Genomic DNA, 12,152 nt, shown 5'->3' with positions numbered 1-12,152 from the left:
GAGTCAGCAGTTGCGAGCCCCATTTACCATCCCTGATCTTGTCCTGGCAAGGGTGAAGTCCCAGTTCATTAGGTATGATAATAATATTCTCGATATTTAAATGTGCTCTCCAGAAGTATTTCTGCAATGCAGTAAGCATGTATGTATTTATTTTTAGAGAGAGGGGAAGGGAGGGAGAAAGAGAGGGAGAGAAACATCTATGCAAGAGAGAAACATCAATTGGTTGCCCTCTGCACGCACCCAGGCCAGGGACCGAACCCGCAACTGAGGCATGTGCCCTGACTGGGAATTGAACCCACGACCCTTCGCTCTGTAGGATGATGCTCAACCACCTGAGCCACACGGGTCAAGGCTTAAGCATGGTCATTAAAACTTTCTTAAAAATATAATACAGCTATATGCTTGGGCTTTCTCATTATGCAGTCTTCTAAAAGCAAAAACCATGCAACATAAACACACCAGATGAAGCCAGTTAAGTTTGTGCTCACTCCTGCAATTTAAAAAATGCTAGAAAGGTTAGGAAATGGGACTTTGTTGTTGGGGGCAGTGTGTGAACCTGGGAACTGCCTTATGAAAGTGATGCCAGAGGAAGCTGTTTACACACAGAGATTTATTCTTGCACATCTTTAAAGAAAGAAAGAGTAGGCTCTGAGTCCTCCCACTGAACTTGGGCTGGGGTAGATTTCTAGGTAGGTTCCATTGGAGGATGCAGTGGGCAGCAGCAACCTGGATACTGGCTTTGTGAATAGGCATTTCATTGTTTCTTTTAAACTGTTGGTTGTTGACCTCATTGTAGAATCTTAACTGCTCAGGTTTGTATGTGCACCATAAGGAAAAGAGACTCTTCATTCTTGGTTTATAAAAGACTACAACTGAGCTCAGAGAAATCTCTAACACCTAAATGTTCATGAGGCTGTTACAGATAGGCATAAATGCTCTATTACGCAGAAAGAAAAAAAATGGTCCTCTTGAGAATTTATTGTACTGCCTTTGATGTCACTAATTAACTCACTCTGTGTAAGCAGTGACTAGTAACTAAAAGCAGGCTAAAAGAAGCTCCATGACATTTTAGAATCCTAAATTCTAGGAATGGTCTTTACAAACTCATGGAAAATAAGGACTATCTCCTCCCTTTTGTAGGAGAAGCTGCAGGGGCCCTCAGGGTCCTATTTCAGGACCCCCCCCCCCCCCCCCAGGTACAGGTGGGACTTGGCTAGTGCTTTCTGTCTGGGATTTTGAGAGTTGGTTAGTACTGTTGGGTTTGTGCTTGGATTTAATGGCCCAGTGTGTTGGGTAATATTTGACCAAGTTACAGTAACTCTTTGCTGTTCATGTTGTCAATGCCCAGAAGCATCCTCCCAGGGTGGGAGTGGGGTTGGACAGGGTTGCAGACCTCTGATTTGTGAGGATTCCAAGACCCAAGAGAAGTAAATGGAAATGCTTTAGGCAAGCTGATAGTGTTATGCGTTTTTTCATTTTCCAGAGGAGCCCTCATTGTGTAATCTTTTTTAAAAGGCATAAGGCTGCTTGCTCTGCATACCATCCATCACAGCTCTCTGCTGATGTGGGGGGCTGGGGGTCGCTGCCCTTTCAGGTTTTACGTTTTAGTTTATCTAAATTCTCATCTTACTTTCTCTTCCTACTCTCTTCTGTCCCAGGGAATCCCTTTTGAAGTTGAATGGAGCTCTGTAAACTGAGCAGTGGGGAGTGAAGTGAGAAATTAGCCTTGGGTTGAGTACTGATGTACTCTTTAGAGCAAATAGTTTCTGGTGAAGGACCAGTGGAATGTTAGTCTAGACTATTTTGGCAAAAAACAAACTCTAGAAATGTTAAAATAACTAAGATATTCATAAGACTGGTGTAGGGAGGGCATTTTCTCTTTCCTTTCACCTTGAGACCTCATAGTTGATGAAAGTAGGAAGAGAGAGCTACCCTGTACTCTTATGAGTGAGGATTGCTACTTGAATTTGTCCAAAGCTTCAGGTCCTGTTGCAGTCCTCTGGTATCCTAGGTGCCTCAGTGTGGTTTAAATGTTGCAGAGAAAGTGGAGTGCTCTTTCCATATCCATCTGGACCACTCCCTCCATCATTAGTCATTGTCAATGGGAGATGTATGTTTAGCTGCACAAAGGCAATCTCTGACCCCAAGGGCATTGGAGAAGGCATTGTTTGCTACCTCCCTTTGGAAGCCAAGCTCTAGACATTCTTGGGAATAGCCCTGGTTTAGGCATAACTGCCATCTAGATGGAAAGGGGCAAGACTCTGTTTCTAAAAACCACAGAAACTTTATTCCTCCTTCCTAGAATAATTCTAAAATGTGTATAAATATTTTTAGCCTCTTGTTTTTTTCATTGCTGATCTCTTTGTTCAGAGTCATGAAAATTATGAATCAGGGAAGTGAGAACTTGGGTTCCACTGTTTTTTTTCAAAGAACATGAAAATATAAATAACCAAAGAATTAAAGCTGACAAGATGCAACAAACACATAATAGGAAAAAATGAAGTAATGCTCTTTGCAAGCACAGTGAGGCAATTTCCTGGGAGGAAAGCAGAAAAAAAGATGCTCTATTTCTTGCTTAGAACAGGAAGGTGGGGCTCCATGCTTGTGGGAGCACATGAAGAACTGCAGTAGCACTCAACAGCTATTGATTGAGCCTCAGTGTGCTGTTGAGCATGGTGCAACCCTGTGTAGGGCAGATGTATGTCTTCATGCCTGTGAGGGTAGGATGCTCTCTGGTACCAAGACCCTGAGGTTGCATGTGTTACCATAGATTTGTCATTTGTCCTGGATGCTTTCCAGGAGTGGATGTATGTTGACAAAAACTTAGTAAGAGAGTATCAGAATTTTGAAAATGTGCATAAAAATGTAATTACCCTTTTTTTCTTTTATCAGTGGTAGTAGTGCTAGTGGAGACTGGGAGTGCACACTACTTAGGGTGTCATCCCCAAACCTGCCCAGGAACAGATCTCTTGTCCTGTTCACAGGGCTGTGTGGCTTCAGCAAGGCATGGGTGGCATTCTTCTTGCATCACCTACTTGCTTGGATCATGCTTACCTGTTTCTGACCTGGGAACTGGACCTAGTATCTTTCCCTGCCATAGCCTTGGGTTGTTGTGAGGAAATGAGATTATATAAATGATAAAACTTTCCATAGTGGTAAAGAGTTGTTTCTTTTTTTAAGGGGCAGATGTGATGTTTGCTAGTGACTGAGGGGTCATGGATAGTCATCTGCATATTGATTGAGTCTCAGACCAGTGTTTTAATGTATTCGAAGATGACTTTCTATCATTCAATTTGGGGGTTTCACAAACTCAGACCTTCCTAAACATGGAAATATTATTTTTTTGTTAGAATCCCATTCGGCTAGAAATCTAAGTATCCAGTCTCCATCTCCCACCCCTTAACGTTTTGTTGCCCCCTCCCCACCTTCCATTTTCCCTTCATTTTGGCTCACCAAAATCTGAGTGCCACTTTTCTGGGAACGCCTGATATTCTGACTTCAGTTTTGTAATTTAATGATGGAGAGTTTCTTTAGTAAACCAAATTTAGAGTCCTAGAATGCTTATCTTATATCCAGACCTTGAACATAAAAGGCATTTTATACTTCCAATTGTTCATTTAATGAGCAATAGCAGAGTGCAGGCCGGTTAAGGGATTGAGCTATATGCACTATTATTGCAAGAAGTATTCCGAAATACCAGAAATAGGACGTAAGCTCTGATCAGGGAGACTGCGAGCACAATTACCTTCTTTTCAAATCCTTCTGTGACACTGCGGGAGGAAAAAGGACTTTGAAACTTGAAAGGAAAGAGCTTGCTTTCAACCTCAAAAGCTAGGAGGAAAGGGCTCTGAAATTTGCTCAGAATTCCCAATTCACCATTAGCCTGTTTCTTCCTTTAGCCTCAAGGCATTCTCTGCTTTTTGAAAAGATGTTAAGAAATTCAGTCACAATAGAGAGCCTAGTTTTGAACATGTTTCACTCGGTCCATTGAGGTCTGGGCTCCAGCCTTTGTGTGGGGTGAATTGAGCTGAGCTGCTAGCTGGTTGTAGAGAGGTGAATGAGGAGTCGCTATGCAGTTGCGAATTCTGGCAAAGAAAGAAGCTCCCCCCTTCCTTTATTTTACAATATGCATTCCTGTACTACCCTGCTAGTGGCAATATGTGGAGTTGAGCCTCTTCTTAAGTCAATACCGAGTACTTGGTTTATAGCAACTCTTGTTAAGTTTGTCTTGTAATTGAAGCTGTTGTTGACCTTGGTTGGGGACCATTTGTAAAACCGTTTATTTAGCATAAACTGAAATAATAAACCCTTCTTCTCTCGGGCTGATTGTGATAGGGTGACATTAGTTTGATTTAATGATTAAGCCGCCTGACCCTTCTCCTGGAGAGATCGGCTTGAATACAGAGAGTTCACTCAGAAGCACTCAGAAAGAATACTAATGAGCTTGTTAAATTTAGCATGGCTCCAACCACTTTTAATTCCTCTGATGGGAGCAACACTGCCTGGGAGAGGGAGAGGAGGGAGGCAGGGAGACGTTGAGAAGGCTCCTAGAGGGTCGGCGCAGCTAGAGAAAGCCTACCGAGAGAAGGTTGCAGAAGTAGCCGGCCAGAACCTGGGGACTGGGCTGTAAGTATTAGCTCTTCTCTTACACTCTGTCTTCTGTGTTTTGGGGGAAGAAAAGAATAATGGTGTTAAAATGGGATTTAAGGGAACAACTTGAAATTGAAGTTAATTTAAAAAAATGTGAACACTTTTACCATGAGTTCCTTCCTAATTAGCTAATTTTTGAGTGTGAATGGAAGTGTTCCTAGTTAGTGATGCAGTGTAGGGTTTTATTTTTATACAAGTTTTAGGTGAATATACACTTATTTCCTGGGTTGCATTGAGAAATTGTCAGGAGTTTGTGAGCAGTGCACGGGAGGAGCGTGTGTTCTAGTCCTGCTTCATGCAACAGGATTACTTCCTTTTAATCTTTATTGTAAATGGTCTGACCAGTGTTTGCAGTGAAGCAACTTTTGAGTTTATGGCACTGAGTGTTCAGCTTGATGTCATTTGCCTTTGGATGAGTTTGAAAAATCTGGGATGGCTTCTAAAATGTAATGTTTGGGTAGCTCTCCAGTTGGGCAGGAATTCATTAACTTCCACTCAAGCTCAAATATAAAGAAAGAAGAAAGTACAAAGTTGGGATTGTGATAACAGCATTTGAAATTTTTTTTCCTGAAACTTTTTAGTGAACTGCATGTTTTGGTATGACCCACAAGCATGCAACTGTTTCACATAGAGAAGCCAAACAGTCGCCCTCTCTTTGGTTGTTAAAGTACATTGGCAGATGCTCCTGGAGCAGTGGGCCATTTGCTTACATTTTTGTAGTGGACTTCTGCTTGTTGCCATTGTGGACAGTATGTTTCTATCAATAATTTGGCCTGGCATAGCTGTCTGCACTGACTCTCAAACCTTATTGAACAACTCTGTTCAACTGAACAAGATTAGACAGCTTTCTTCTTTTGGCTTGCTGCAGTGGTTGCTGAATTTATAAGAGCAGGCAGGAATATTCCTTGGAAAGTTTCACTGTGGTGAGTGTGCTTTAAAACCCCATAGCTGTTTGTATTCTGGAGCATGTCTACTATCAAGTTTTCATTTGAATACCCATCAGAAGCAACTCAGTGCATGAGGTAAACTTCATGAAATATTTGTCTACTGGAACATTTTGGAGAGGGAAGGGTAGGTAAAAATGTGATAGACTTAACCATTGTAAAAGTAGGACTGATGAAAGTTTCCACATTAAAAGAATTTTTGCCTGTATTTTTTTCACTTCACTAAGGGGATTTGTTAATTTTTTCTGTTAAATATTTAAACTTTGTTTATTTCTTTTTATAACTTTAATAGTCACACCTTACCGTAACTATCATTAACAAAAAAAATTTATTTAAAAAATGTTAAGTACTTGTGAAAAAGGAATAATTTAGCTAAAAAGATGGCCTTTTCCCACACCTACACTGCTAACTTCCTTCTTCCAGCAGACTGGGAGGAGGTAGGAGGGCTCTGGACAAACCATGCCAACTATTCAGTCACTCATGAAGTTGGATTCAAATGCTCATTATAAAGTCATGGCTTCTAAAAGCAACTCACTCAGTTTAGTGATACAGTTTTAAGAGAAGAAGAGTTAGTTTCTTCTAGGACTAGTAAGTCAAAGGAATCCTCTTTTAAACCTGGAAAAGATTAGTAGAGCTTGGTTATTCATCTTTTCCAGAGAATGCTCATTACGCGTCACAGCCCCTTTTGGTAAGGGCTTGCTGACTTTCCTAATGAAGGTCCTTTCTATAGCATTTGCACCTCAGCGCTACACATTAAGGTTTAAATAAAGGTTTTATACAGGCATAAGTTAGTGGAAAATATGACTTTGGCCATTTGTAGGTTACAAAAGTTTTTAATAAAACTAAGAGTTTTAGTGTTTTTGGCACCCTTTTGCTTTTACATAATTGCCAGCCCCTATTCTAAGCTTGCAACTTTACTGCTAATGAAGTACAGTGGTGGACTAGTCCCTAAGAATATTAAGCAGAAGGAAAATAAAAACAGGATTGGTTTTGTAGTTTGTTTTTAAATTAGCAAAAGCATGGTTTGAATGGCTTTTGTAAAGATCAATGTGTGAAAATGTGAAATTACACTAATTATTTTTAGTCGTTATTTGATAGATTAGACTTAATTTATCGCATAATTACAAGGTTTGTGGTGAGGCTGTGCACAAAATAATGTTTTACAGTTGAGCTGTAGTAGTGAGCAAATTCACTAAAAACCAAAATGTACCTTATGGTTTATACCCTTTACAATGTATTTGCTAGGCTGAAAAAAAAAACATTGCTTACTTCTTAAAGTCATAGACATAGGCAGAAAGACTACTGGCCTTAGGTAGTTTAATAGTTTAAAGTTATTAGTCAACACAAAACAGTAGTGATTACTTTAGTTTGTATTTTGAAGCTTGTCTGTGTTCATAGGTATACTTCTTTCTGAATTTGTACAAACAACTATGAAATTACTAAAGCATACTTTTTCTGTTTTTTTAGGCCCTCTCACTTAGACATATATGCTTTATGGAATACTTTGAAGATAAATTTGTATATTGGGATATGTTCAAAATTTGTCCATGTAAAATGTACAACAATATTATTATTTATACTCAAATATAGTTTTGTTTTGTTTTTAGATCAGGATTTTTCATATTAGATGTCTCAGCAATGCCTGAACAACTTTTTTTCCATCAGCACTTACCTCTTAGAGGACAGTCTATTGATTAAATACAGAGCTTGTTTGGTCTACGTAGTTTTGGAATATGTGTATGATTCTAATAGATTAATCGGTTCACTTATTGTAGGTTTAGATTGCCAGTTTGGTTTACTTTTATGCGTTGTTTCTTTGATCTGTTATTATAGAAAGGTATCCAGTCACATTTGCTGAAAACCATATTGGATAGGTGGAACGTTCTTACAGATCAAAGGAAACCAGAAGTATTAGGGAGCTGGGATATCAAATATATGTGTAATCTCATTGTGTTGTTTCTTACATGTTTGAAGCAATGTCTGGACCCCACCAGAGCATGTACATATATCAATCAGCACTTGAACTTTCACCCTCATTCCTTTTTCCTTCTAGTTATCAGCTCTGTGCTGTAGTCTGAAACAGTAAGTGTCTTGCCAGGGACGCTGGAGGTTTCCATGATTGGCACCTATATCCTTTGTAACCAGAGGGTTTTTTTGTGCCATTTCTGGCTCTGTTAAATCTCTCATTGGGTTACAAATATGACTGAAAAAACTAAAACATGAAAACCTCTGGGTCACTTTCTAACAGGTCATCCACTGAGGAACAGAGGTTTCTTCTACCCCAGGGTCACCCAGAGCTTCAATGGGTGTCCAGGCTCCTGTTATCCCAGAGGCCTGGCTTCCTCAGACAGATGAGGGGAAGCTGCATATCCATAGCTCTAGCTGGCAAAACTTCCAGTCTCAGTGGGACCTGCAGGGGCATTGGCAAGTCTCTGAGGAAGAGCCTCACTAGTAGATTCAGCCGTAAGCTTGTGATGATAACTTGCTGATTATCACTACATCTCAATTTAATTGGCTCATTTCCAGCTCCCTTTCATCCTTCCATTGTATTTTGAACCCTCATTCATAAGCAGTTTTGTCTGAAGAGCATCCCATCATGGTGCAGCTTTCAAAGTTGCCAAGAATGAGAAAATGGCTTCTTATTTGGAGGAAGACCTAATTGATGACTATTTCTGAATTGCTCCTTAAAATGGTCACAGAGCTTTTATGTTCCTTCTTTCTTTAGAAGATGAAAGTCCTGGACAGACCTATCACAGAGAGAGAAGAAATGCAGTCACTATGCAGCCACAGAGCATCCAAGGACTTGGCAAGATCAGTGAGGAGCCTTCAACATCTAGTGATGAGAGGGGCTCGCTGATCAAGAAGGAGATCCATGGGTCTGTGCCCCATCTGTCTGAGCCTTCCGTTCCATACCGTGGGGCTGTGTTTGCCATGGACCCCAGGAATGGTTATGTGGAACCTCACTACCGTAAGTGCGTCCTGCCTCATAGCATGTGTTCCAGAGCCATGGGAGGCTCTGTGTGTGTGTGTGTGTATGCACATGGGCTTTATGAGTTATCTGGCTTACATTAATTTGTACAAGTGTTTAATTTACTTTCCACCTTTCTTCTTACTCCTCCCACTTTATGTCCATTCTTTTCAGGGAGAGGCATTACCTTTTATCTCTAAGTAACTTCAGGCCTCAGTGGGGTGGCTTTCAGGAACATGACTATCTGTGGCTCATTCACATGGATCTTTCGTGGTAGCTGGAACCAGATTTGCTTCACCCAGCTAGGTGCTACAGGAGAAAAATTGGCAGTAATTCCCATTTTTTTAACGAAATTTTGCTTAATTGTTGAGGAGGAACAAACCTATTTCAACAAATCGATACTAAATTCCTTAACATGGAAGATTTTTCTGTTTGCTAGACTTCGTTCAGTATACCAGAAACATCCAAAGTTTCCTTTTTCAGCACTAATAAAGTTTAAGAAATCAGCTAGGACTCTGAACACAGATATATAATGGTTTTCTGAAAAGACAGAATATAAAGAAAAATATTATGTGTTGAGTTTATTTCTGGCCTGTTTCTAGTTAAAAATATAATTTTGTTATGGAGTAATGAAATTTGTATTGAGGTGCCAAAGTTTGTGGCTCTTGATTACAGATTTATCACTTTGCCAGGATACAGACTTGCCATTTAACCTTACCGGCTCCAATTCCAGATTATCCATTGAGCTGGTTCTTGTTTCCCTTTATCCACATCATTCAGAAATTTTATAGTGTTTTAAGGCAAAAGGTCATTAGCCAGATGACTGATTATTGAGGACAGCTGATTAGTGCATATTTTCTGCTCAAGAAAGTGCCCAGGATAAAAGCTATAATAATTCCATTTCTTCATTAGTTGGCTTGCAGTAGAGGGGGCTCGTCCTTCATCAGGGTGCAGATCAAAGGGCCTCCCTCATACAACCCAAAGTCTCAGCAACCGCCTCCCCCAATATATTGTTGGTAAAGATGGAAGATATATTATTTTCTTAAAAAGTGGTCAGAAGTATGTAATATTTTATGGATCCTTTAAGAGTCTACAACTTTTGTTTAAAAAGTGTTTATCAGTCCTGTTGCTGTGTTATTTTCACAACTGCAAAAATAAGGAGGAGATGTAGTATGCATGTTCCCGTCCTTCCCTCATTAAAAGGTTATTTTATTTTATTTTATTTTAGGAATGAGAGTTTAAAATAGTGTTGGTAGGGCTTTCCTCTAGCACATTTCTGTTTGTTACATTGTATATTTATTTATGGGTCTCTATTAGAAATCATCCATGCAGAAAATGAAAGGGAATCTACATATGTTTTACCAATATTAATTTTCCCTGAAAGGGCACCTATTTTAAAAAAATATTGTCTAGCTTATTAGCCATAAGCTCTTTGCATTGTTTTTGTCCTTATGTGTGTACAAAACATATGTTTGTTTTGTTTTCTATTTCAGATGCTCACTAATAAATAAGGACAGCTGAGAGTACTTTTTTGGCTGATGGAAGTAGGCAGATGACTGTTAACTTTCTCTGTGCCACTCAATTTGCAACTTGCTCTTGATCCATTTATTCTAACAGTTTACATATTGAATCCTCCCTGAGTCATTGGAGGACTTGGGGGCTCTTTGCATACCAGGAACTCCTCTTGTGTATGACCCTCCTCTTGGGCCTCCAGTGAAATATTAACCTACATTGGGCAGTGGAGAGCTCTTAGTGGGGCTTAGAACAACCATTCATTGTCACTCTGTTTAGAGGGCATAGCACCAGTAGGTTGGCTATTCTTTAGCTTTTCCAACAGTATCGTTCAAATGACTATTAAAATTACATGGTAACTTACAAGCTATATAAGTTGTCTGTTACCATATGACATGTGCTACTTTGACCCACCATTCCAATGTACTCCCTAAATTGGTCATAAATAAATGATATCATTACACATACGAAGTCTGTCTGGAAAAAGTCCAATCATTGTTACTATAATGAGAATGGTTTGCATGACATGAATGTAACCTGGCAGCCAAGGAAGTAGACTAGAATGTGCATGCGTGAACAATGATGACTTAACTATATTAATCAATGGGGGTGGCAGACACCATTTAGTGAGCATGTGTACTGTGTGGCTGTCACATTCAAAATGACGGAATGAGTAGAGTAACGAATCTGCATCAGATTTTGTGTTAAGCTTGAACATTCCTCTAAGGAAACTATCAGGATGATTCAGAAGGCCATAGCTATGGGCAGCTGGTGATTGGCAACTTCATCGTGACAACATGCTACTCATGCATCATATCTCATGCAGAGTTTTTTGGTGGTGAAACATCAAATCACCCAGGTGACTCAGCCATGCTACAGCCCAGATTTAGAGCCTTGCGACTTCTGGCTTTTCCCAAAACTAATATCACCTTTGAAGGGAAGAGATTTGAGACGTCAGTGAGATTCAGGAAAATAGGACGGGGCAGCTGATGGCAATTGGGAGAATTGTGTGAGGTGCCAAGGTGCCTACTTTGAAGGGGACTGAGTCATCAATGTCCTTTGAACAATGTTTCTTGTATCTTCAATAAATGTTTTTAGTTTTCATATTACATGCCTGGGTACTTTCTGAACTGACCTTGTATAATATGAGCAGGGAATCCTGGAGATTACGCAGATTGATTTAGCAATCAGGGGATTTCAGTTTAAGTTCCAACCTTGCCACTTACTGGCTATATGACCTTGGCCAAGTGTGCTGACCCCTCAAAGAATCATTTCCTAACTGTTGAATGGGGGTGATATATGACTGCCTGCCCCATGGTGTTCTCTTGAAAATTAAGTGAGTCAGTACAAATAAAGTATTTAATAATATCTCTGATTCATGATGAGTGCCTCAAAAGTGTTATGTTAGTTGTTGTACTCTGACTCCTCTTCTTCCTCCTTCTATTCCTATTTGCCCCCTCTTGCTTCTGTTCATCATCATCTTTATCTGTATTTGATGAGTTCATTCTCCAGACATAGTCATTTTTTTTTAGTGCTATCATTGTATTTGTTTCAGGCTTTTCTCTGCCAGACCTGCCCACCTGCCTCCCTGAGGTCAGTGTCCTTCAAACACAGATTAGAGATGGAGTGGTGGTTTATAAACCTTAGGAAAAGGGTTGGTGTGGTCAGAACTCTGCTCTGTGGCCTTCTGAACATAACCCTTTCTCAAGGAAGCTTAGTGAGTTGATTATAATTTTGTCCTGTATTGTAAGTAAAGAAATTTTTACTTAAAAACTTCGAAAAGTTTTAACATTTTAAATTCTCAACAGAAAGTGTTTTATGTAACAGATACAAATGATGCACATGGAAAATGAAAGGTACAATATTATTTATTTATATTAAATAATGTAAGGTGTCCTAAACTAAGTCTTGAAGAGTCAGATAGGATATGACTTCACTTTTTCTAGAACTTAGTTGGATGATTTAATCTACTAGTATAAACAGTGTTTTGTAGCTACTTTATAATAAAATGTTAGATTTTTATCTAGATTGAATTATACAGGTAAAGCTAATAACTGATGTGATGCTGGAGTCGATAT

General features: G+C 39.5%; 1 protein-coding gene across 1 annotated transcript in view; it reads left to right on the top strand.

Annotated features, from left to right (window-relative positions):
- GLI3 (GLI family zinc finger 3) overlaps positions 1-12,152 on the top strand; it is a 329,749-nt gene that overhangs the window by 98,755 nt on the left and 218,842 nt on the right. Inside the window, exon 3 of the mRNA XM_090287378.1 lies at positions 8,320-8,562. Within this exon, the coding sequence (XP_090143504.1) occupies positions 8,320-8,562 (243 nt within the window). The remainder of the gene's footprint in view (positions 1-8,319; positions 8,563-12,152) is intronic.

The sequence above is a fragment of the Furipterus horrens genome, unplaced genomic scaffold, assembly GCF_987537825.1.
Source record: "Furipterus horrens unplaced genomic scaffold, mFurHor1.1.pri manual_scaffold_9, whole genome shotgun sequence".
In the NCBI taxonomy this organism is placed as follows: Eukaryota; Metazoa; Chordata; class Mammalia; order Chiroptera; family Furipteridae; genus Furipterus; species Furipterus horrens.
This window is presented reverse-complemented; position numbering and strand designations above follow the sequence as displayed.